Raw genomic sequence first — 27,063 nt, 5'->3', positions numbered from 1 at the left:
AGTTTTGACCTTGATTTTAATATAAAAGACATGTATAATATACTTATAGAGGGGGTTTACCAGCTCTTTTCAATCTTTGGTCTGTTATTGTCATTGGCATTTTTCTTGTTCCCACTAAAGCATAATGCATGGCTCAGTGGAATAGGCAACTTCTGCCATTTGCTAAGTTTACTGAGTGACTGAATTCTGCTCTTGTACAAAGAGCACATTCACATACAAAGTCGTTCCCTTCAGTGTCAGAAACCACTATGCAGTGCTACTTTTGAAACTCCAAAATATTTAGCAAATGATTTTTGTTTGTTTGGTGGGGGGGGGGGGGGGGGTTCTTTAAAAAAAAATTGACGAGTGCCCTGCACTTTCCCTCAACAACACCAGGCCTACTGGCTTTGACAATGCCTGTTTTTTTAATTTTAGGCCCATTAATTTTAGATTAGTTGAAACGTTAACTGCTCATTAACTCTCAATTTAATTGAAACGAAACAGCGGAACGTCTACATAAATGTCCCTAAAATTTATATTTGGCACACACGGAAATATTTAGCATTTAGTAAACCACTAGTTGGAGGAAATTCTTAATTTTATCGTTGGAATTGGCTCCATTACTTTAGCAACTTTTTTTCTGAGGATCACAAGCTCTAAAAATGGCATGCATTTCTTTCACTTTCAAGTACTTTCGAAATTCTTTATTCAAATTACTGTGAAATTCACAATTTTTTGGTAGTTCATTTATAAGAATATGATTATTAAGGTTCTAGAGTAAACTTGGTGATTTCCCTTAGAATGCACAAGTTCTGCATTGTATTTGTAACGTTTAAACTTAAAGAACTTGTGAAAATTCCATGTCAAATTTAGGCTGTATACATTAACTGTAAGGTAACCTGGAGGTAGGACTTTATAACCTCAAGTGTTTTAAGGGTCTCTTATTTTGACATTGAAGAGGTAAATTATTACATTAATACACGTGCGTGCAGAGCGCAGTGAGAGGGTGAAACTTTGTTGCACACAAAGACCACCGTCATCTCTGTGCCCCCCTCCCGTTGAGACTTTAGTGCACCGCATACAAGACACCAGATTGGAGCCTCTTTTTAGCACTTGATTTTATCATTGCAGCTGCATACTAGTGAAGTCGTTAGGTGATATTGTGACAACCCAACTTGACTCCTGCAGTGATGCAGGACGTGGTGCACACGGTCGGTGTGATGGGGATGTGAGCACTCAGCGGCTAATGTGCGAGGGACCGTCTTTGTGTGATGGCGATGCCTGCAGACAGTGGCCTCTGTGGGCCCTCACCAGGTTGTCTTCTGCAGTGTTTCAGGGCATGCTCAAAATCAAGTCTTAGGAAGTGATAGGGTTGGGCCCTTGTCAAGCTGGGTGAAGGGCTGGCCCAAGTAAACAATGCATAGAAAAGGGGTGCCTTCCCCACTCACGTTAATCACTTGATGAGGTCTAGTACACCCGAATCTACCATACCAACAAAAGTAATGTACATACTGCATTCAGCATTTCTTAAAATTATCACTTTGAAAAAGATGTGTAAGAGCTCATTCTCTCTCCTGACCATAACTCTGTCCAGTGGTCTCTGAAACCATTTTTTCAGCCGTCCAGCAGCATCTCTGTAGCTCTGCTCTGGCCAATATCTGCAGCTCTGTCTAGCAGCCTCCCACTGTCTTCTTTTAGCAGTATCTCCATAGCCCTGGTTGTCAGTGTTTCTGTAACTGTTTTCAGAAGCATCTCTGTGGGTCTGTCCAGCAGTATCTCTGTTGGCAGTAACCGTGTGGCTCTGTTTAGCAGCAGCTGTTTAGCAGTGCATGTCCAGCCCTGTCTTGCAGTATTCATGGACCTCTGCTCAGAAGTGTCTCTAGGTCGGTTCAGCAGCAGCTCTTTAGCTCTATGCAGCAGTACCTATGCTCGTTGTATGTCTGCTTTGCATTGGTGTGCCGTGCGCTCTTGCTTCTCTCCGTTCATGGCTGTGCTCTCCCACAGATGTTTGCCTGAAGGAAACCATGTCGGTGGCGGACAGTCTCTACAACCTGCAGCTCATCCAGGAGTTCTGCAGCGAATTCCTGAGCGGGAGCTGCCCCCTTACCTTGGAAGACCTCCTCTACGTGCCCCCATTGCTCAAGGTAAGAGGGTCCTGGGTTGTGGGGACCACAAGCTCACATTGAAATGCTCTGCCTCATAAGGTGTGAGAAAGGAGAGGGCGCGCCCGGTTTAACTGGAGCAGATATTGAGATGGTTGTTGACATTGGCCACATAGTGAGTGAATTGTACAGACTAGTCTTTGAGGGAGATCGAGGCAGTATATAGGGCTGACCATACAGAGGGACTGTTTAATGGGGGAATCTAGCAAAGACCCTACACTGAGGCAGTATTTAGAACTAATACTATGGGACCACAGACTGAGGGGATCATGACGCTCTGGTGGCATTGGGGGAGCTCACATTGCAGAACTGTAGCACCGAGAGGGCACTGAGGGATCGGATAGCGCTGGCAGGCGCATACAAAGGACTGTGCTTTGAGGGGGATCTTGTACTTTGGGATGAATGAGCCCCAAGGGGCACTGGGGGAACTCGCAGTACTAGCATGTGTGCCACTCGTCATAGGACTGAAGGAGCCCAAACTGCTGGAGCCCGTAAGCAATGACTAGACACTGCTGAGTTCCTTACTAGACTATGCTTCGTTCTTTCGACGTCCACCCCTTCCACTCGCCTCCCTCCGGTAGGACCCCTGTGCATTCCTACAGAATTAATACAGATTGCATCCGCTCTGCTGCACACCCAATTCTGCTAACAAGGTCGGCCATTAATTAGAGGATCAAAGCTTTGGGATTAGCGAGCAGCATTAGCAGTTATTATTGCACAATGAAAGTCCTACAACAGGCGTATGGATGGGGGCAGAGAAGAGACCATTATTAAACTGCAAGGCTAATGAGACCTTCTGCCCACAGGAGTTTGCGTGTAAGGTATCCGTCGCTGTGAGGTCATACAACGGTGAAACCTACAGCGCTCGTTGAGCAATCTAGGGTGTATAGGTGCAGCTGAGATGGGGTCCATGCCACCTCCTCCTGCTGCTATGAAACATTACCCGCCTAAATGGTGGGAGGCGTCACCCAGAAGGCCACAGACTTCAGAGTATGCCACAATTGCTTTTTAGCCATTATTGAGAATCGAGGGTGGAATGAGAGAGATCACCCTTTCCCCATTGTGGGTTGGCTTGACACTGCACCGGTCAGCTCTCCCGTTCCAGCAAGGCGACTCTCTCTTACACTTCTCGTTCATCACAGGAAATTTCTGTACTCCACCTGCCCTCACAGGCATAAGTCTTACGGTGCAGTTGAGGTTTGGGGTGCATGGCTGAGGAATAGGTTGGGCCAGCAGGAAGCTTGGTGTTTACTTCTAGATAAACTAAATTTTTATAAATCGCATGTTTTTCAAATAGCGGTTTTTAGACCGCGTTGGTGTAGAGCAGGGTTTAAATGAGGAAACTGGAATCCTTAAAGTTTGGCAGTTATCGTTGTATAACTTTGGGGAAGGAAGAGAGGTAGGTCAGGATGTTGAACTCCCGAGACTGTGGCGTACTGCTGTGATGCTCATTGAATCTCTTACTACCCACGCTTGTCTCTGGCTTTGAAAACAAGCTTCCACCTTTCCCAATTGAAGGGGGAGCGGTATTCCCACACCAAATCGTGTCTACCAATCCAACTTTCAGGTTTAAACTCTCCACTCAATCCCTGGTACGTACAAGCCAGCTCACGTGTGCTGCCAGGACAAGAAAGCATCCCATTGTTGGTGAGGCATATGGGTCAGTTTGTGATCCTTTTGGGTGTGCAGCCCAGATGTGGAACTTGCCACCTCCAGATCCATTCTCTTGTGGAGTCAAGATGCCCTTATAAGCTGGCTCAAGCGCACACTAGTGATTGTGACATAGTTGTAAGCGTAACTCCTAAGTGGTTGATCTAGGGTAGCCTCTGCTAGCGATGGTGTTCCTTGAAGGACACATGATAATGCCCTTGGCACCCCTATTCTTGAGACGCATGAAGGCAGCAGTGGCAGGAAGACCAGGCAAGCAGGGCTTCAAGCACCCTGCTCACTTTCAATATGTTGCGCTCCATTCCCTTTCGCTAGACCTTTGACAGCGAGTATGAGGCTGTTGATTGTTGAAGGATGGAGCAGTGGGTCAAGACTTTGTCCTCTGGGACACAGGGTGCATGATCTTGCTACATCTGGTGTCCTAATAAATCACCATGGTACATGACCAGGTTGGATCACCCCATCCTGGGGCAAAGAAGTGATTAGTGTCTCCAGAGTCCGATTGTGCACTTGTAGACCTTATTTTATAGTAAAAGAGGATGATAGACTTTCTTTTTGAGGTTGGAGAATATATTAGGACATCATGGGTGCTGGAAGTCAGTTAAACCAAATGTACAGTGGACGGAGAACTCCCTTGATGTTAGTTCCTTGCACAAATGACATATATACGTCATAAGGGAGTACTGGCCACACTCTCTTTTTGTATAGGGTGTACATGACTTTTTTATTGGCACACATACTTGAAGGACAAAAAGGCCCCCATCATAAAGTAGTTGGCCTGGATATATCCGAATTCTCAGAGTTACAATGGAAGAAGCAGGGCATTGGGGGTAAAGTCTGTGGGCATGGCTGAAAGAAATGGCTGCAGGCATGCAAAGTGTACCTGCCTGCACGGTAATGGAAATAGCAATGAAACTGGTCAGTGCCTTTGAATATTTGGTTGGGCAGATGCGGTGTCAGCTAGTTCTCTGGCTCTGCCAAGGCCCCACTGACTTTTCTGAGGCACCAGCCTGTCAGGAAATCTCATTTTACTTAAGTGGACCTGTGAGATCAGAGGCTCTTATAGGTTTGCACTCAGTGTTCTCAATTCTGATGTGATGTTCTCTCCTTTGATCCTACTTTGACCAATAGTACCTTGTTGATGTCACAAGGAAGACTGGTATTAATGAAATATATACATTGCTTAAAAACCATACTCTATTTATAGTTTTCATAACGCAGAGTGACTAACCTCACCAACGTCTTCTGTTAACTTCCTTCCCTGATATTACAGATCAACATTGGTGCATTTCTGGCCGAGCTGTACCTGTGCTTTGAGGTGGTGAAACCAGACTTCGTCCAGCCCAAGCAGATTGCAGACTCTGAAGGTATCTCGCAGTGGTGGGGTGGGGGCTCTCTTATGACAGGCGGGCAAGCCCAGGTCAGCTCCTGATCATGTGGGCTTTTGTTTCTAAAGCTTCTAGCGGGTTGGAGAGGGATTGAAATGGGAACTTGGTGGAAAGCTGTCTAGATGTGGTATTTCAGGTTCTCTTTCCAGACCTGTGAAGTCCTGCTTAGCAATATCACCATGTACTAAGGCTAGCCTTTGTAGGACTCCCACAGCTGACATACCTTTTGTTTTGCAGGTTTCCCTGGATTCATCGAATCCCCCTCACCCATAAGCTGCACCAGCCAGAGGTGAGTATCGCCAAATGGGCCAAAATTTCCCTCACCCTCGTCCCAGATTCAGTGGGTTTGCACGTTACTGAGGGAGAGGGTGTGAGTGGCATTTTTGTTTATAATTTATTGGATGAAGTAGTAAGTCTAAGAGTTTGGATTGAGCGTACAGAGAGGGGATGTGTAGAAGAGTGGTCTTTTGTGATAGACGACAAAGGACTTTTCAATGCACCATCAAGCATTAGCACAGCCAATAGATCGCACCTTTGAGACCAATTGGCTTTGTAATTGGTGTTTAGCCTTCCTGCACAGCATTCATTTCATTGCTTCATTTTAATTACGGATTCAATTTGGATCAGTAACTAAAAAGAAAATAAAACAACTTTTTTAAATTTTAAATGGGAGGAGGAAGCAAAAGTAACTTGGGGAGGACGTGGCAAGAAGTGGCAACAGAGCAACATAGTGTAAGAGGAAGAAGTACACAAGGGAGACAGATCAAAAATATGCACTGAAATGGAGTCATTCACACACAAGAACAAGCATTGGCACAGCCAATATCTCACCTATGCAAGAGCTATTGGCTTTGCCATTGTGTTTTAGCCATTGTGTACACCTTCGTGGCTGCTATTCAGTGTGGAGTGGAGTGGAGTGGAGTGGAGTGGAGTGGAGTGGAGTGGGCACTGCCATTCCAGACCATACATTTTCCATTGAAATGACATTTACATTTGTGCAGACATAATTTTATTGATAAAACTATACAGGGCACAAAGATAATGTGCGGAAGCAGCATTGATTTTGTTTTGATTGTATTGAAATATTTATTTACAGTACACTTCAGAATTACAAAAATGAGTGCTTCATTTCTGCTTTTTTAATTTGGATATAGTTTGAGATATTAGCTCTTCCATTCACGCATGCAGATTGTCGGATAAATCCTCTCACTTTGAAGTCAGAAAGAAGAGTAAACGCCAGTCTCCCTCGTAAATGTGACACGATAAAACATTTTTTTACAGGCAAGCACTCATGAAAGAATATAGTAAACAGGCTATGCTCCTCGGGAGGGACTAACTCAAGCTGGACTGCCTAAAACAAATTAAGCCAGCAATTAGAAAGCAAATAAACATGAGGGACAAAACAAAGCCATTGGTAAGCAATGGGCAGAAGGAATTCCCAGGGAAGCTTTCAGAGTGTTTCCAAGAATGCTTCGGAAAACCAGACTTCTGCACTCTCTGGTAGGCTTTGACCTAAAAAGAAGTAGCAGTTAAAAAGCAAGCATTGGAAGCAGCAGTGCTAGCCAATCAGATTGTAAAGAGGTAATGCTCAAAGGGTTGGACAGACATAAGATTGACTAGGAAAGCCAACCAATGGTAAGCAATAAATGGGTACAAAGTCCCTCTGCGTTTTTGGTAAGCCACAGTATGCCTTGCAACAGTCAGCGCGTGTGCTGTCTAGTAGGCTTGAATTCAAAAGAGGAGTTGATGCACTCTGTGTTTACTTGACAGAGCACTATTATCTATGTACCTTTGGGTGCCGTTGAACTTTTTGCTCATTAGAAGAAACACTTTCAATTTAGACCTCTCTTAAAGGAGTAAATATCCCTCCAGCTCTGGAAAAGCTCCTGTGAGGCCTCTTCAGAGTGATGAGATTGCTCCAGTCTCCTAGTACTGCCTTCTCATGAGGTTCTAATGAGCGTCCTTTTCACTGGTTGTATTGTACAATGTCTCATGGCCACCCCTTTTTAGGTTTTGCCTCGCCGAAGATGCGCTCTGCGCATCTTTTCGGCGCAGGCGAAATCCTGTTGAGTTGCATAGTGTGGCTTGGTTCGGCCCTCGTCCTTGATTGGCTGGCTCCGTAAACGGAGCCTTGCCATTGGACGAGGGGCCTGTCCGTCAATGCCGGACCAGACACGGGGGCGTTCCCGACATTCTTTGGCTTTTGCCGACGTCACGGGACGCCGGGAACGCCCCCGTGTCTGGTCCGGCATTGCCGGCACCCGCCTTCCGTCGTCAGCGTCTTCCTTCGTGCTCCGTCTCTCCTCCCCCTTTCCCGCCCCCTCCCGCTTGTTTCCTCATGGCCGCCTTCCTGCTCCAAGGCCGTCGTCGGCGTCTCTCCGCCCCCTCCCGCTTTTCTTGTTATTGCCTTATGTCTTCCCGCCCCCCTCCGCGCCTGTCCGTGTGTGTCTGTTCCTGCTCCCCCCCCCCACCCGATTGCTCGTTGACTCTTGGGACAGTCCGTTTCAGATCTCCCGGCAGCATGGGCCTACTGGAACGTGTCCGCAAGGAATGGTTCATCCTCGGCATCGTTTTGGTGATTGGAGCCGCCAAGCTGCAGCCCGCTATCGGCGAGAAAGGGGGTGAGTGCTGCCTTCGTCCGGGCATATGGTGAGGGCTGAGGGGACCCCTGAACTCCCGCCAAGACCGTCACTAACATGCCTGTGCTACGTGCCCCCAAAGTAGGCAGGGGAGAGGCTGCAAGAAGGAAGCGATTCAGCTCTGACACTGCGAGCTTTTCATCCCTTCTGTGCCGGCGCTGATCCCTTGCCCCACTGCCCGGTGTGTCCAGCTGTCCGTCCACCCACACCACAAGCGCCCGCGCTCTCACCTCTGCGCCCCGATGGTGTCCCTCCTGTGCTGCGGGCCGAAGATGGCGGCCTGCGGGATCGTGCTCAGTATTTGGGGGGTCATCATGCTGGTGAGTGGGGGAGGATGGGGGTACGAGCTGGGGGGGGGGGGTGGCGTTGGAATGACCTTTCCTCCGTGTCTCTGGAAGGGGGCGTGTGGAGGCTGTTGGATGTGTTGTTTCGGGGATGGTTTGGGTTAGGGGCCACAGGGGTAGACCAGCGACAGAGCTGTTGAATTGCATCATTGGGGAGCACTGCAGAGGGAGCTGTACCTTGTCAACCCTGAAAAGAAGGCTTCTTGAAGCTGAGGGATGTGCTGTACAGGAGCTTGGGGTGAAAGGCATATGAGGTGAGGTCAGCGCGCAGATGCAGGGTGAAAGGCATATGAGGTGAGGTCAGCGCGCAGATGCAGGGTTCTGCGGTTTCCACCTAAGTGGCACAGCAAGACCTTAATATGCTGGCTGGGCAGGGCACTAGTCTGTCATTTTCAGTCCGGTGTAGCCCATGACGAATTTAGGGCTGTAAGCCATTGAAAGCAAAGCAACAACTCCAGTAGAAGAGACAATCTGGCATGGAACTGGAAAACTTGAGAGCCCTGGTGATAACGCCCTTTAAGTCCTGAGGAATGAGAGCCCTGAAGTAAGTGCTTCAAATAAGTCTGGAATTAGAAGTAAGGAAACGCGAGGGAGTGGACTGTTTCCTGTTGTATGGATGGAGCTGTGACATGACCTCCGTGGGGCGACCTGTGGGTGAGTGGAAGGCCAGTGGTGAGTTGTGGAGGAGGGGAAGACGTGTGAGAGGTCCGTGGAATCGACGGGAGGGGAGTTGTGGATTAGATACAGTGGATAGTGGAACAGCGACGAAGTTGTGGACCGCTGTATATAGAGGGACCTTTGAATGACCTCTGTGGACTGAAGACCTAACTTGGGGCAGGGTTAGAAACCTGGGTCTCGGGTGATGGCATGTGGGTGAGCATTAACAGTTGGCTCCTTCTTGTGGCTTTAATATGAGCTAGACATCTGATGTCCCTACTTCTGATAGTACGTCGGGTTCCCTCATACGAATGAATGGAGTTGGTGTCCTATGATTGTCTGTAAGGTCTGATTAGTATTGGGCATGTGATCACAGGAGGGTGTGGCTTCCAGTTACTGTTTCTGCCAAACTGCATGTGTTTACCAAGGAATGGGGGCCTCTAGGTGCTGCTCATCTAAATGCTCTTCAGTGTGGGTTCATGCCTGGTGTCCTGTGATTTTAACTTCAAATAATAGACTAAAGTTTCTTATGTAAACTTCGATTCCAAGTATTTTTTTTTCGTAATCCAGACGGTAGCCTTTTAAATAACTTACAGGCAAGCAATGAAACATCGAGCCCCTCCAGTTTTAAATGTATGATGTGGGAGGAGCTGGATGTCTGCATGCATTACTTTTGTACACGCTGAACGCCGTGGATGTGGCCAATAGTTTGGATGTCTGGTCCTGGCTGGAACTTCTGCTCTTGTACAACTTTTTCACTTCCTCTTTGACTAGTGCCTGATCTCGGATTCCTCCTCTGCACTTCCCTTCTGAGTTCTGGAAATTATGACTGCTACTGTAACAAGGTGGCGTTCTGGTGTACTTCATTCTTAGTTTTCTGTGATCTCTAGAGGTGACCCCAAGGGTAACTTCTTTATGTGCTGGGCATGTATAGATGGGATCCCAAACAGCTTGCAGCAATTGGTACCTCTTCCTCAGATAGCCTTTGAAGCTAATATTCTGAGCTGTAGGCGAGTTCTGCCCCTTTTCTGCTAGCAGTCTTTTGAGGTAGCTTTCTAGCCTCTGGAAGTTAGTTTTCTCCCTGAGGTTGATTCATTGTCACTATGTGGGTTTCAGCGCCTTCATTGCAGGCCATCTTTAGAGATGACCTCCAGCTGTATGGGTGGAATATCCTCCTCCTACTCTGGCTGCAGTCTCTGGAGGTGAACTAAGCTACGGGTACCACGGCACCACCTTCTTCTAACAGTCTCTAATCATGACTCCTGCGGGCTAGGTGGTTGTGATTCTTCTGCAGCTGGTCTCGAGATTACCTTCTGATTTGTTTGTTTCAATTCCTATGCTGCACGCAGAGTCTGTAGGTGACCTCTAAGCTCTCTGTAGTTCATCTCTATATGCCATCTCCCTGGGTGGCCTGCTAAGCTCGTAGTTCATGTTGTCATTTACCCGCACTTTCTGAAGATGCCCCTTTGCAGTCAGTGTGTTCAGGCTTTCCTGTATCTGCAGCTCAAAGTTTTAAGTGGCATGAAAAAAAAGTTGGAGGTTGGGGGGCGGGGGGTTGTATCACCCAACCAGTATTTTGGTTTTTGCTGTGTTTTCTGTTCTTGCATCCAGCTATATAAACCAACAGCTGACATGTGGGCCCCTGTTGCCTGCTTGTGCCTCTGTGTGCCCCTGTTGCCTGCTTGTGCCTCCGTCTGCCCCTGTTGCCTGCTTGTGCCTCCGTCTGCCCCTGTTGCCTGCTTGTGCTGTGTTGGTGTGTGTGGAGGGCTCTGTGTGGCTGTGTGTGTAGGAAGCTTTGTGTGGCTGTGTGTGTGGAGGGCTCTGTGTGGCTGTGTGTGTGGGGGGCTCTGTGTGGCTGTGTGTGTGGGGGCTGTGTGTGCGGGGCTCTGTGTGGGGGTGTGTGTGGGGCGGCTCTGTGTGTGTTTGTGTGTGTCATTTGCGATAGATGAAGCTAGTGGCATTGTAAATGACAATGCCATTTATTTATGTTAAAAAAACATAAATAAAAATAATGTCAAGAGCAATGCCAATAGCTCTAACTTTAACAAAGGCAAAACCATTGCATTGTAAATGCTTGTTTCAAATGCAAAAAGAACAATTGATGGACAGAATGCAGAACAATGTCACACATTCACCCCAGTACAGAGATCTGGGCATAAACCCATCGTTTTTTTTTTTTACTCACCATGCCAATCCAGTTTGATTTATTCATTTATAGAGCGCGCGAATGCCCAAGGGCGTCTTGGCGCTATGACAGACAGCAAGGATCTGGGACGGGCAGCCTAGCGTATCACGGTAAAGAGCCATGTTTTCACTGCTTTTCTAAAAGAGCCCGGAGACGTACTATTTTTTAAGGTGAGGGGCAACAAGTTCCAAGCCCTAGCTGTATGCAAAAGAAAACTTCTTCCACCCCATCTGGTCCGTCTAAATTTCGGAACCCTGATTAATTTTGATTGGCTCGATCTAAGGACTCTAGAGGGTTCATACAGTTTCAAGTGGGTTTTCAGGAACTGTGAGCCAGATCCATGTAACACCTTATAGGCCAGGCACAAAGATTTAAACTGCACTCTTTTTGCAATTGGGAGCCAGTGGAGGGTTTTTAATTTGTGGGAAATTGGCTCATATTTAGGAATGTCGAGTACCAGCCTTTCAGCTGCATTCTGCAGACGTTGTAATTTGGAAAGAATCTGTACCTTGGCTTCGTCGTACAGGGCATTCCCATAATCCAACCTTTACAAGGCCAAGGCCGTCACCACTGTCTTTCGTGTGTCATCTGGTAAATAAGGCAGTAATTTTTTAATCATCTTCAAGATGTACCAAACTGAAGAGGCCAGCTTACTGGCTTGGGAGTCAAAAGAAAGTTTAGCATCAAGGGTCATGCCCAGATTTTTTACTTTTTCTGAAGGATCTGGACAGTTGCCTAAGCTCTCTGGCCACCATGCCGGGGACCAGATGTTTGATTCACCCCCCAACATCAGAATCTCACTCTTGTCCCCATTCAGATTCAGGCAATTATTCAACATCCATTCGCTGACCTGAGACATGCAAAATCTGAATTTTTCTGCTGTCTCGTTCACATCCTTGCCAATAGACACCACTATCTGGGTGTCATCGGCATAGGAAACTGGGGTGAAACCACTTTTACTTATAATTTCTGCCAGTGATGCCACGTACAGATTAAAAAGGGTCGGGCTTAAGGCAGACCCCTGAGGTACCCCACATGGTGAACTGAATGATTTGGAACTTGCCTCTCCCAGCTCTACTGAGAATGTTCTATTACCCAGGTAGGATGCAAGGAGGGCACATGCCGAGCCGTGGACTCTGGCATCTGTGAGACGGGTCAGGAGTGTCTCATGGCAGACCGTGTCGAAGGCCGCCGATGGGTCTAATAATACCAAGGCGGCCTTCCCTCCGTCATCCAGAACACTCCTGAGTTCCTCCACAGCTGTTAGCAGTGCCATTTCTGTCCCGTGTTCCTCACGGAAACCAAATTGAGAGTGATCAAGCCAGTTACCCTCGGCCAGGAACCGGACAGCTGTTTATTTAGAAGTTTCTCTAGGATTTTTGCTGCGAATGGTATCCTGGCTATGGGTATGTAGTTGCCCGGCTCCTCACAGTCTAAATTTGATTTTTTTCAGAAGTGGCATCACCGATATAGTTTTCCAGGCATCTGGAAAGATCTCAGATTTCAGGATTTGTGTGAATAATTTCTCAAAGTGAGCTTCACAAATCCGGGAATAACTGCATCACCTTAGGCGGGCAGGGGTCCATTGGACTACCTGAACTGGTGGTGTTCACCTCTTGCAGAATCTGCTCTGAAGTAGGTGGAGTAAATTGAAACAATGGGATTTGTGATGACTGCTTGGCTTCTTTTATTAGGTAAGAGGGAGCCTGAGCGGAAATAGAGGAGTGATGGCTCTTAAAGGAATCAAATACTGAAGATACCTTAGTAACTAAAAATTTGCCCAGTAAATTACAGAAATCTGACGTCATTGCTTCAGTACTGTTATTCTCAATTTTTGATAGCTTTTTTACTATGGTAAAAAGAGCTTTGCTAGATTTTTTTGACTCCTTAATTTTTTGCACAAAATAGTTACTTTTTTCAGTCATCAGTTTTTTATAGCTAGCTAAGGCTACTTTGAACTCTTCTTTAAGCCTAGCCTTGTAGTTTGTTCTCCATTTTTTCTCGGCTCTTCTACAGTTCTGTTTTTGGGCCTCAAGTGCTTCCGAGAACCATGGCTGCGAAGGAGTTTTCCTTTTGAAAATGGCATATGCAAATCAGTCTTGACCCTGCGCCCAATGGGAACAGTCCAGCCCGAACTGCCAGGTCGGGTCCTCCCTGGACTGGAAACAAGCATCCTAGGACCGGTTTCGTGCTTTCCCCCCTTTTTTCAGGCAGTTTACTCACTAGCCTCTCTTCCACTGGTAGTCTTCCCAAGGTGTTCTCTTGGGCACATTTTGCATTGTTCGTGTTCTCTCGAGTTGGGATTGTGGACCCCGGTTCCAGTTCTGTTCTCTATGCTTTTACAGATACCTCTTCTCGTGCCAGTGTTCTATTGGGCATCACTTCCTCTAGTGATGTTCCCCTGAGTTTCTATAGCACTTCCATGCCAGTGTTATTGGGTGCCTCTTCTTGCGTCAGTGTTCTTGTGGGTGTTCTTGTGGGTACCTATTGCCAAGGGAGTGTTCTTGTGGCTGCTTTCTCATGAGTGCATCTAGCACTGATCTTGTTCTCATGGTATTCATTTGGCCTCCCTTCCATTGACCTTGTTTCATCTAGCACCTTTCATGGTGTTTATTTTGAACTCAAAACACACAAAGCTTGATGGGAGGAATGCTTGCAATCAGTCTAACCACTAGCAATCGCGCAGGCCGCGTCCCATCCCATTGTTCTTCTGCCCACCATTCCACTTCAGTTTGGACCCAGCCGTATGCACATCAGCCTTGACCCTGTTCCAATAGAGCAGTCCATCCCAAACTGCCAGGCCATGTCCTTTCCTGAAGCTGAACACAAGCATTCCAGAACTGGTTTTACTCTGACTGGGGTTCATCAGTACATCAAGCACAAAAGGTGATGGGAGAAATGCTAGCAATGAGTCCCTTGCTCAGTGTTCCACTGGATCCAAGCTGCATCTGTCTGAAGAGCCCCGATTGGGGTGAACCCTGTCTTTGGTTGCTTGTCTTCTGGTTCAGGGAAGACCTGGCCTTGTACTTCGTTCGGGTTGGACTGTTGCCATTGGAGCAGGGTCAGGCTATGGCTGGGTTCAGACAGATGTAGCTTGGTGGGCAAAAGACCACTGGGTTGGCGTGCTACACCGAGTGACTGCCAGTTGTTATACTCATTTTAAGCATTTCTCCCATCAACTTTTGTGCATTTCCTTTGACCTCTTCTGCGCTGCGGTATTGTCTTGTGTTCCCATGGGTACCACCTCTCTGGCCACTCTTCTCATGAGCATCCCTGGTTTTGTCCCATGATTCCGCTGTGGGCATCCCCTCTCGTGCCATCCTGCTCATGGGTAACATTTGCACTGGCAGTGTTGTCCTTCTGTGCACATGGCACCTACTCGTGGCAGTGTTCTTTTGGACACGCTGTCTAACTGTGGTGTTCACAGATTTTCCCTAGGGCACCAATTCCCGTGCCAAATCTCCTCACGTGCCCCGACGCTGTTACCATGGTATCCCTGTGTGCTGTGACACCTTTCACTGGCGGCGTTCTCATGATGTTCCCATGTGCACATCCTTTGGTGCCAGTCTTCTGCTGGGTACCCCTTGCCCTGGCCTTGTTCCCATGCACCTCTGGAATGCCCTTTTATTGCAGAACCTGTTCCTTGTCCCCGCACACAAAGGCCTCGTTCAGGAGCCGCGGCACAAACACGGCCTTTGTTTACAAAGACCTTTTTTCTTAGGTTGGCAAAGCTCCGCGCTCCAGCGAGGCCGCCCTCGGCGCGGGCGCCTCCCGCCAGTACCCACGGAGGAGCGGGAAGCGGCAGGTGCGGCCCGGGGCTGCAGGGCTTCGAGTCTCGAAGGGTGCGAGGGTAGGAGGCACGCAGGACTACACAGGGGAGAGCTGCTCAGGCGGCAGCTTCAGGGGCCAACGGGGCGGCATGGCCGGGACCCACTCGGGAACACGCATGCTAAGGCCGGTGCCGCCTAGGTAAGGACCACCAAGGACTGAGGGATACCGGGGCTGCAGAGGTAGGGGCACCTCAGGCGTGCTGTAGGGGCAGGGTTCATTCGCCCATTCCTTCAGGGGGGAAGGGCCTCTGCCACCCACCGCTTGCAGCAGGCCGTGCTAAGAATGGAAACAGTTCATCCCGTAAATCGAGTGTGAGGCGTGGCAGCAAGGTGCAGTCACGAGGACAAGGGCCTGAATGTTCATGCATACATTTGTATGACGTAAAAACCCTGAACCCACAGACATTGTTGAGAAGGGGTCACGTGATAATGGTGGGTCCTCGATACATGTGAACGTGGCGCCGGTGCACACTCCTGTTCACGCCCAGCTAAACTCGCAACATATATGCAGGCTGGGCCCCTGGTGTTATGCAGCCGAGAACCGCCAAATTATGCAGCAGGGTGGGCTATTACGCGGCAAGAGAAGGCAAATTGTGTGGCGCAATGTGGCACATTTTGTTTTAGTAGTACATTATTATTTTTTCTCATGGTAACATCGTCTGGGCAAAGATGTCACCTCATTTGTACCAGTTAAACAACAAAATACAGCTATAAGCAACTAAAAGATGACTAGTGAGCTTATGCGAAGGGCTTCCTATGCGTGAAAAAACATTGCAACGTTTTCAGTAATTTTTTGATCCATTTCAGCAAAAAGCTAATTTTGTTAAAATCTGGAGAATGTTCAGCGCATGGTGGGATTATGTGACAGTGCAGCAAATACATAATTATGTGGAAAACGCAGTGGCCGCACCGTGTCATAATTCCAGTGCCCTGCAAACAGGTCACAGACTATTTCTGTAGTTCGCTCAGTGGACAACTGATGTTTACGTTACCTGCTAATCCTGGTCACAAGTTGCAGTCTTTGTAATATAGTTTAGTGAGTTCTGAACAAGTGAATCACCAACGCTCAGCAAAGAATGTAGCCAGCCCTTGCATTCTGAAAAAAACGCGAGGTGGACACAACCATTAGTAGTACAAAAGGGAGGGGTAAACAGGACAGCAATGAAATTAGTCTTTTACCATCCAGCATCGTAGGTAATTTAGGCCTAAATATAACACTGCCAGCACAAACTGCAAGGCACAGTTTAGAACTTTGCTGGTCTTCGTGCCAATATCGGCCACACTCACCAGCCCTCCCGCAGCAACATACATGTACATAAATAAGCAGACAAGACCACTTTTTAGTGGGAAAAATTGCTGCATTTATTGGCATACAAAATATGCCAACATGGTGGGTTACATACCTCTCCCCTTCCCCCACCTCGGCCGGAAGTGATGCACGGTACCCCGAAGGCGTCACCAGACACTAGACTGTCCAGTATGCCATCCTGTGGCACTAAAGGGGCCGTCCCCTTATGAGGGTCCCCTGCGGGGACGTGTCGGTCAGTCCGCATTTTCAAGCTTTAGTTTTTCTAAGGTTTTTTAAAGTGTACCCTTGAGTACTCCTTAAGTTATTAGGAAGTGCTGTACAATGGTTATTAGTGTCTTACTCATGTGGACAGATATATCTGAGATTCTTACGGGGTATACTTGTCTCTTACGTACGTTGTTTGAAAGAAGAAAAAACCTGACTCCAGTCATATTTTGTTCCTTTGTTTCCACAAGGTCATTGGCACCAAGGTGTTGAGTTCCCGCTAGTTCCCAGCCTCCACGAGACCCTAACAAAAGGAGTGCTGATGGCCATGTGAGACAAAGGCAAAAGCGTTGGGTCCACCTGGAGCGAAAATATGAACCCTACCTCACTGCCTGCATGTTGCTGATCTGAACGCTAAGGCCGCAGATTGTGTGGGCACCCCTTGAACATGTCCTGGTGTCGGCAATTTACACCAAGCTGTGGTCCGCATATTTCAGTGAGGCCACACTGGAACTCCAATCCAGCTGTATAATAGCTCCTAGATCTGGTTGGACCCCACCTTCTTTACCATCACTGCCTGCAGGGGTAGTGCCCCCACCCATTGCTGCTGGGGTAGTGCCCCCACCCATTGCTGCTGGGGTAGTGCCCCCACCCATTGCTGCTGGGGTAGTGCCCCCACCCATTGCTGCAGGGGTAGGGCCCACCCATTGCTGCTGGGGTAGGTCCCACCCTTTGCTTTCTACGGTAGTGTCCACCCATTGCTGCTGGGGTAGGGTCTACCCCAGTGCTTAGTTTGTAAAATATTAAGTGCCAGGGCTCTGTCCAGGAGGCCACTGCTGCTTGCACAGCCTATCGCCCTTGTCATCGCTGCCAAAACAACTACTAACCAACTCTCTCGTAAGTAAATGCGAAAGTTCAGATTATTCCAGGTCCCCAAAGCTAAAGGAATGGCTGGGGAGGCAGGTATCAGCAATTTTAATGTACATTTTATTCCTAAACAACCTTTGTTCTGCTCATCTCTAAATTAGATGTGCAGCGCCACCATGTGGTAGACTGTTCTAAGTATGGTGTTGACAATAAGGTGCTGATTTGGCAACCAATTATGTGTCGGTGCTGACCACTGGAAAGCGCCGGCTTAAATTAAGCACTGGCCCACCCATTGCTGCAGAGCCCTATGGCCCACCCATTGCTGCAGCGCCCTATAGCCTACCCCTTGCTGCAGCGCCCTATGGCCCACCCGTTGCTGCTGGGGTATGGCCCACCCGTTGCTGCTGGGGTATGGCCCACCCGTTGCTGCTGGGGTATGGCCCACCCGTTGCTGCTGGGGTATGGCCCACCCGTTGCTGCTGGGGTAGGGCCCACCCGTTGCTGCTGGGGTAGGGCCCACCCGTTGCTGCTGGGGTAGGGCCCACCCGTTGCTGCTGGGGTAGGGTCCACCCGTTGCTGCTGGGGTAGGGTCCACCCGTTGCTGCTGGGGTAGGGCCCACCCGTTGCTGCTGGGGTAGGGCCCACCCATTTATGTAGGGGTAGGGGCTACCCACTGCTGCTGGGGTGATGCAATTGCTAAAACTCCAGTACCCAAATGGAAGGTAGATGTCAAGAGCATCGAAGGCCAGTAGGACTCCATAAGATGAACCCTTACACTAGCCCTCAGACTGTCGCTTCTCTTCTTGTGGTTAAGGGACTTCAGGTTGTATTGGTTCGTGATTGTCGTGTACACTACCCACAAGGAGTCCAATGCAGCTACCTAGCTGTGAACAATCTCTTGGCCAGCCCCTCATCTAGTAGTGAAGAGTCACATCAGATTTGACTTTCACTTCACAATTTTGCCGCTTTCAAAACAACGGGTGTTGTATTTGTAATTAAAAATATTTTATTAATTTTAGACTAATAATATGCCTTGCACATAAGTAAAATACAGTTTTAATAGGAAACCTTCTCTGCCAGAAAAGCTTTTCAGAAGCAAGCCGACTGATGAAAAAAGGATTAGTTATAAGATCTTTGGTAAACTGAAGATGGTTATGGTTCTAGTAGAAATCGCAGTTCTCGGATGCCTCCAGGCTTATATTTAAAACAATACTCCTAAATCATATGAACAATGCTGCTATTACACTGATTAATAATGTTCACATAGCGTCACTAAAGTGATGTCCCAATATTTGAAATTGGAAACTTCTTAAAGTTTACACCCACAATTCATGCGTACTCCTGACTTAGTCAACAAAACTATATATTAAGCTGCAGTTTGGGATGCTTGCTGCACCAGTTCCGAGAGGTACTTATAATAAATTACCTCTCGTAAAAGGTTTTGTATTTTCAGAGCGGTTTTGAGGCTACACCTGAGCTTGTTTTATATTTTGCAAATTTTTTAGGTAATGTGTTATTGAGCTGTATTTGTAGTGCCGTTATGGCACCTGCTTATGTTGTAAAGCTGTGTGAACTTAACATTCAGATTTTTGAAATGCGGAATTCTGCACACCTGCATAATTTTGTGTTGGGGTCGAGAAATATCAGAAACATGTTGGCCTCTTTTGGCCATCTAGAGCGATGATCTGAAGTAAATCTACAGGGATGATCCTTTGGTCATAGGTGTGTGCCCGCAGGGAATGGAGCAAGAGGATTAGAAGCCAGTGTCCATCTCTGTGTCTCCATAGGAGATGGAGTAAATGTGTAGGCATCCCTAAGATCAGCTGTGGCCGTAGACATGAAACAAAAGATGCGTAGATATCTGTGGGTAGATCTCCTGCCTATAGGCAATGTAACAAGTGGTGCATACACATCCATGGCGATCCTGTTTGTCCCTTAGGTGGGGGAATAAGGTGCATGGATCATCCATAGTTCCCTCTTGATTCTTATTCCATCCTCTAGTGTCCACAGAGGGTGAAATGCATATTAACACACAAAGCCACCCCTTTTTTCCATACCGTATGGAAACCTGCATTTGCAAAGCCAATTGGTCTCTCCTATGGGACTATGGCTTTGCCAATGGTTTTTAGCCATAATACACAGCATCGCTTATGCTGGTGTTTTTCTTTTTCCAAATACCGATGATTAATTTTTCTTTTTGTTTTAGCGGGTTGTGGGGAAGCAACACTGGGCAGAAGCAAAATGGGGGTCATGGATGGAGGAAGCAACATGGAGAGCATTGTTGTGAGGAGCAAACACGCCAAAGACAAACGTGTAGCTAGCCGGGAGAAGCTCGGAGGCAAGAAAGCAACACAGTGGGAGACTCACACAAGTGAGAGAGAGGAATGCGGAAGTGTGGACAGAAGTGTATGAGGGAAACAGCTAAAAAACAGATCCACACTCCTGCAAAACTTAAATTAAACAAAAACAGCAGTGCTGAAGAAGAAAGTAGTGGAAGTACACAAGTAATGTGTCCATGGTCCTAGGGAAGGACAAACACAAGAAAAGGAAGATAAGCCTACCGAAACTAACAACTAGGCAAGCAAATGAGTTACAAAAAGTCAGCCAACGGTAAGCACTTGGCAGGCTCTAATCCCTGTGCAAGCTAACAATACGTCTCCCAACAGACTGTATACACGGTATAGTGGGCGAGACCTAAAACGCACCATTACAAATAAATAAAAGAAGCATAACGCATTTATACATATTACTCGGAGGGCCTCTTGCTCACTAGTCTTGAATTATTTGGATTTCTTTTCTCACTGATCTTGAGAAAGTTTGGGCAGCTCCTCTTTCTTGAGGGAGGTGGGTGACTCCAAATATCTTTTCTTTAATTAAACACTGGTATCTAAAGAGGAGGGCAAGATGGGGCACGTGCCCCAGCTTTAATAGTCCCGACCCTTCCTTGTGCCTCACCACCACCGCTTCTGAGTGTGCAAGGAGGAGGCACAAAATAAAGACACTGCACCTTGACAGCCAGGTTCATTTGTCCAACAACCTTTAATTGAAAAGCAGCGTTTGTTACCTTCTTAAATCTGACCATGTATGCATATCTATATAGATATACACACAGATGCAAAGTTAGATTTAAATATTAGATAGTATAGGTGACCCCACCAGTTTTTTTCTGTACTGTGGCTCGATGTGGGCCCCCCTACTTCAATTTCACTTCTAGAGACGCCTGTGTGATTAAATGGGGGAGGTGGTTAAGCTTAAAGAGTAATGCTACTCCATAGAGGGTGGGAATAATCCGAGACCTGACCAACCACCACTTGTACTCCCTCCCTAGGGGCTGGGAATTGGTGATACCTAGGCCCCATTGTTAGTTTGTATCCCTGTAGCTGAAAGCAATGAACGACTCATAAGCAATTGCACACACACTTAGCTGAAGTGCACTTGCTGGTGCACGGACTCTAGCCATGGTATAAACAACATTTACAATGCAAAAGGTCTCACAATGACATTATTTTGAGCTATCGACATTGTAAAGGGCAATGCCTTTAAAACAATTAAAAGGCATTGTTATTACCAAAAGCAACACCTATTGCATTGCGCGGTGTCCGTGAAGACAGCGCCACGCTTATTAAAGTTTAAAAAAAGTGTGTGTTGGGTGGCAGAGAAAGAAGACCTAAAGAGTGCCACAGATCGTTCTACAGAGGTTAGTTTATGCTATGTAAGAATAAACCCAGCCATGTCTATATACAACCATCGAGATGAGCTGTGCAGCCAAACGTTCACAGACCTAGAAAGGAATAAAGCTCACTGACCGGCCTTATCCTGCATACTGCTCATGGCTGGGTGCTGCGCCGGGGGCCTCGGGAGACCTGAGCTGAGCCGAGCCCACCAGGATTGGGTGCCGTCATGGAGGGCTCCTGAAGGCCGCAGTGCTGTAGCGCCTGAAAAGGGCCACTGGAAGAAAAAATTGAAGGAGAAAGGGGTCAGGAGAAATAGTGAAAAACATAAATGAAAGCGAGAAGGGGATGAGGAACTGAAAGACAGAGATGGTAGAGAGGTGGTGAAGGAAAGAGCTAAAGTCTGCAAGAGTTCTAGTGGTCGGTAAAGTGCCGGCAAATGGTAGAAGGGAAGGCGAAACAAGGGCGAAGAAAGCCAGGGAAAGGGCAAAGAGGTAAGTATTTGCATTTATATAACGCTTACTAAGTAGCGAAGAGTGAGAGAGAATAAAAGAGAAGAGAAACATAGAGGAATGTAGAGTTAGGGGAGGAGAAAAATTTAATAGCAGTGAGCTGAAGGGAGAGAATGAATGCGAAAGGAGAGAGAAACTACCTAACAAATCGGTGGGAAAGAGCGGGAGACAGCAAACTTGCGAGAGAAGAGCGGGAGATGGGAGAGAAGAAAGAATGAAAAAGGAAAGTGAGAGAGTGTGACATAAGAGAACCACATGAAAGGAGCTAAAGATGAAGGAGAATGGAAACGTAAGAGAGGGACAGGGCAGAAAGAAAGAAAGGTAAAGAGTGAGATAGAACAGAGAGATCGGGAGAGAGACCGGGCACGTGTGGGGGGCAGAGAAAGGCCAACAGAGAAGCAAAAGTCTTGTGTGCTCAAGCAGACAATTAGTTAAAGATTAAAATTCAAAGGAAGGTTGGACATAGAAGCCTGATACGTAACAATAAAGCTGGGGCTATGGGCTACCAAGGGATGTCTTTTCCGGGTGGGTGAGGGATGAAGATGGGGGCATACAGAGCTGCTAAAGGAGGGGTGGGGTGTTCTAGGGGTCTCTGGGGCTGAGGTGGATGGGTCTCACAGAGTACAGCCGAGCTCTACGAGGATGGGCACCCGAGGTATCTTACTGGAGGTGAGCCAGGGGCTGGAATCCTTCCCACTCGTGGCACCCTACAAACACCTTCTGGAATAGACACCCCGCCTTACAGCTCAAATTAATATGGCGAAAAATGGCACCTCTTGTATACATAGACACCCACTGTAATAGGAAGAAATAGCAGCTTGTGTGTCAATAATGTTAACATATTAAGCTATTATCCCCCTTAGAGGTAAAAGTTAATGCAGGATGACCCCACTCTGGGCTGCAAGACAGCCCTCCCTGAGGGGGACTTTCCGAAATGTTTCTTAAGTGCATGAAGAGCAGCAGCTGCCAGCCCGGGAGGGTAGAGAAGGGAAAAATATGCAAAAAAAAAATGCAACCGGTGGGTCGAGGTTCCTTGTGTAGTTGGGGGCACATGGTGAGGTATGGAGGGGTCCCTCAGTGTAGACTGCGGGTGGTCTTTAGGAAACAAACCTCCAGCATCCATGTGGCGAGCATCCTGCACATGTAGGACTGCATGTCCTTCTGCACGCACTTGAAATAGGAGCACCGAGGCAGTTAGTTCTCCTCGACCCGGAGAAGGTTGAGCAGCATGAACTCATTGTGCAGCAGCACCGGGTCCGCCAGGGCTCGCCTCACCGCTGGCGCCTCGCAGCGCAACAGCTCCATGGAGAGGCCATGGCGGTGGGTGCCTCCAGAGACGTGTTCTTCCTGTGCAGTGCGGGGCTCTCCCTCCTCCCACGAGAAGTGCAGTGGGGCTGCTCTGCTTCCTCTAGGCCTGTGGGAAGCTGTTTAATGGCAGTGACGCAGGTGGTGCTGGGCCCGTTCTGTGGAGAGCTGGTAGACGTAACTTCAAACGCCTCCGTCCCCTTCCTCTTTGAGGCCCTGTGACAGGGCGCCCTGCTCAACACACTTCACCTTCCAGAGGCAGGATAAAACAGGAGGCAAAAAAAAAACCCACTAAGTTGCGGTGTTTACAACGGACCCAGGCAAAGAGGCAAAGAGGCAGCCGAGGCGATACCATGAGTCGCGTTTATGAAAATGCACCACATTTGGAAGGTCGCATCCCAAGGTATAATTGGAAACAGATGGCCCCCTAAAACTTGCTCTGCGGAATCAAGCAAGCGTTGAACTAATTAGAAACACTTGGCCCCTATAAACATAAGGAATTGCTTCACGACAGCCGTAAAGCAGACGATCCAGTCCGGATGGGCCGGGCGGGACAGGGAAAGGGCGGCAACTAAAAAGCCTCAGTTTCAATTGGTGGCCACAGTTTTACATAAACGGTGACGCCAGCCAATGAAAAAGAGGGGCGGGGCTTCAAGTCCCGCTTCTCAAATTTCCTCATCTACAATGTCTTGCAGAGCGAGCAGCGCATGCGTGCTGCAACGCTAGGCGAGACCTAAAAAAAAAGAGGAGTCTCTTGCAGCAGGTCTGTGACATGTGTGTACTGTTCACAATGCTTAGTTTTGTTGAGCTTGTTTCAGGTAATCTGTGTCCACAGCAGTCACTGAGTACTTATTTAAATAACTACCGCACACTATAACCAGGACCTCGCCCACACCATCCGGCCTTATGTGATCTTTTCCTCTGAAGAGGTTACGCGGGCTGATCAGGGCCATGAAGCGCACAGCACCTCCATGTTAATTTCCCGGGATGGCAGATCGGTGGTTTCTGATCTGTGGTTCCTGCAGAGCAAGGATCCCTGCGAGCTGAGGACCATAGTGGTGTACGGTGGTGGTCTTGTCACATCATAGTGGATTCTGGTTCTTTAGAAGAGCAAATGATCTACTCGAGTCTCCGTTAACCTCTGTTATCACTTTAGAAGGTCTCTATATCACCTGGCACATGTCCATACTGTTTCCAATTGCCCACTGCCTGATTCCAGTCTTCTCTGCCTGGCAGGGCTGTGGCCAATCCATATGAGGTAACAGTGTGTCAGGTTAGTTCTGGGTCATTTTTTGGGTGAAAATAGTTTTTTCTTTCCTTATAGCTTTTTCATAGGTGTCAACAGCATTATTGGATACTTGCATTGTATCATCAGGACACATATATAAGTCAAGGAACAAAGGAGCAAAAAGCAAGAAAAACTACTCTATCAAATCAATCGCTGTAATAATGTTGAAATTTTTGGGCAAATGACCGTTCCTCATAGAAATTTGTTATTTTAAAAAAAAGTACATAAATCAGGAACTGCGTTACCTGCTTTATCATGAAGACTACTGCTGCCCCGATATTGGAAGTACAACTTATTAACTCCATATAAAGAAAGAAATATTTTTCTCGTGGCAAACTGCCAGGCATATCATTTTACTATTTAATTATTTTGATAGTATCAAAACTTACCTTCTGAAAACACATTGCAAAGTGATCCGAAATGTGTAGCCCCCCTAAAGCCGACATACTGACTTTGTACCAAATGAGAGAGATGCTAAGATGCGGCCTATTGTCAGTAACTGCTGACAAAAAAACCTAACGTCAAGTAGTTTGCGTTTCATTTAAGCACTTCTTCAGAGCTTTACAGGTCATGATTGAAAATGCATTTGACGCATGTGTACCAACACCCGGAATTCGCGTCCGAGCACCGATATTTGAGATGTGAATAGGACAAATAGAGATTCATTGGGACTCCTTGCCTCCTCAGATAGACTCAAGGTAGCCCCACTGGTTGTCACTCCACTCGGCTCCTGCCTCTCGTAACCTTCAAGGATGTACCAAAGACTGGGCTTTCCTGCCATTCCTTCCCTGTAGGCCAGCCACCGCAGCAGTTAAAGCTCAAGCAACTTTTCTTTGGTGAACTTGTATGGGGTGTTGGCTCTTTTGTTTGTTCTGGTTGGGTCCTCCCCGAGACCCCTCATATTCCCATTCCATCTTGGGAAGACCGAGCTCCCCCACTGTGGTATGCTTTTTTTTTTTTTATTGGAACCTAGATTTGACATTAATTAGGTCACCTTTTCACTGTCGGGATGCTCTTTAGAACTCCATTTAATAGTATTGTTCCTGATGTTAAGCCTTACACCTTCTCCACACTTGTATAAACCCTTTGATACAGTTGAAGACATGTCTGTCGCCATTAGCTCTCGGTGGAGATCTGCTTCTCATTGAGGCCATTGGACAGACCTATGTTAGGGGATTTATCTGGCGCGCCGGTCCTATTCGAGTAATCTTGTGCAGAACGTCTGATGTTGCCATCCACAATCTTCTAATCTATCCTTTTGCATCCCCACAGTGCACCCCCTGTGTTTACATTTCGGCATCCCCTCCTGTCTGGGGGACAGCTGCAGTCTCCAGGTGAGTCTGGTGAAAACGTGTTTCAAACATTCTTATTTTCATTTTACAGAGTAGGGGTTGTTTCTTCACATGTTCATAGACCCTTTAGTTGTATCTTTCTGCTTTGAAATGTAGAGCGCACAATGGAAAATTCAGTCATCATCTAAGGAAGGAGACCAACAGACTCTTTCAGATGGAGAGCATTTAATGTCCAGACTACTGGTGGCTAAGAGCAGCCCCGCAGGAGAGCGGGGAATGGGGTGAGATCCACAAAGGGGCAAAGTTGGCTTTGGGCCACAAGAGATGACTGAGGAGGTGGGAGGGTTTTTCTTTTCTTCAAAGGTACAGGGTCAGCTTAAGGTCTAGGTGAGATTGCCCAGGGAAGGGGGGAAGCAAAATGAGTCAGAGCGATGACCTCTCACCAATGCCACATCTGTTATTTCCTTCAGAAAGGGCAGAAGAACCAAAGCCGGTCCAACCTACCATTAGGACATCGGTTAAGTTTGTGTGGAGTATATTGGGTTGCTGACCAGTTTGTCTGGTGCTGGCCCATCACAGCTCATTAGCCCAGTCCTACATTCTTTAGAAAAAGGGGGTCTGGAGTGGACTGCAAACATCCTCGTTAGTTAGCTACCCTCGGCGTACCATTACTGGGGAGTTCTACTATTCTAGAAGAGGGGTATTACCAGAACATTGAGTTTTGGAGGAATAACATGCGGAATTCTGTCTTAGCATGCCAATTTCTGCATATGATTCCCTGGATACCGCTGAGCAGCAGTTTTCAATCTGAACTGAATTCGAATGGGGTTGGTTACTTTAGTTATCATGCCGGTCAAAACTAACGAGCCACTTGTAATGTGGGCCTGAGGGTGATAAAATGGTGCTGCACTACTAGCAAATGGTGGCCTGTTGGGAAAATTTATTGGTTACTGTGTAGACTCTGGGTCAAGTCAACCCCATTGCGGTGGTTGGGGCCACTGAATGAAACCTGTAATATTTCTGCATGAGTCTCCATGACACTGTACGAGACCAGTGATGCATGGACCCTGTGTGATGTTATTTCCGTTGTAAGATTCCCGGAGTTTGTCTGTGTGCTGACAATGCTTTCTTTGTTCAGCTCTAACCTTTTGCTGTGTTTGTTCCAGGGTCGCTGCATCACTCTACTTCGATGCCCCAAGTTGAGGGTTTTGGCAAGACTTGGAATAAAAAGCAACTGAGGTGAGGAGGGTTCATGCTGTGTTCTGGTTTTGAGAAGCTGGGAGATAAAAAATAAAATAAAAGCTGTACTGAAGGCACCTATGCCAGTTTCACCAGAGCAGTTTCTTCAGCACTGTATACCTGGTGTTCTCTATAGCAAGTATGATAGTTCAGCGAATTGAACTTGTACCACTGAAGCGTGCAGTGATCTGAAGGTGAAGCATTTGCATCTGTGCGAGCCAACTCAGCCTTCAATCTTTCTGAGGTCCATGAATTTAATTCCTTCAAATTGGGTAGCAGTAACACTTGTTATTTACAGTGCGTAGAAAGTGAGGTCTGAAGCACAACATAATAAGTTACTGTTATTGTAAAGCAACCAGATGGACTGCCATGTGGTTTGCTAGCAGTACTCTTAAGGAGACAATAGTTAGTGTTTCTCTCCACTATACACTAGGAATGTACAAATTGCAAAATCCAGTTCAGACTTAAAATGAGCAACTGATTCTCATTTAGAAAATTGCATTTCTGCATTCTTTGCTTATGCT

At 47.3% G+C, this 27,063-nt stretch overlaps 1 protein-coding gene across 1 annotated transcript in view; it reads left to right on the top strand.

The window, feature by feature from the left end:
• CAMSAP3 (calmodulin regulated spectrin associated protein family member 3) overlaps positions 1–27,063 on the top strand; it is a 260,013-nt gene that overhangs the window by 190,851 nt on the left and 42,099 nt on the right. The window contains exons 6-10 of the mRNA XM_086960399.1: positions 1,984–2,123; positions 5,083–5,176; positions 5,435–5,486; positions 25,281–25,342; positions 26,467–26,539. Of these exons, the coding sequence (XP_086816525.1) occupies positions 1,984–2,123; positions 5,083–5,176; positions 5,435–5,486; positions 25,281–25,342; positions 26,467–26,539 (421 nt within the window). The remainder of the gene's footprint in view (positions 1–1,983; positions 2,124–5,082; positions 5,177–5,434; positions 5,487–25,280; positions 25,343–26,466; positions 26,540–27,063) is intronic.

Source organism: Lissotriton vulgaris, chromosome 1_1, assembly GCF_964263255.1.
Source record: "Lissotriton vulgaris chromosome 1_1, aLisVul1.2, whole genome shotgun sequence".
NCBI lineage: Eukaryota > Metazoa > Chordata > Amphibia > Caudata > Salamandridae > Lissotriton > Lissotriton vulgaris.
The sequence above is the reverse complement of the archived record's forward strand: the minus strand, read 5'-3'. Positions and strand labels throughout refer to the sequence as shown.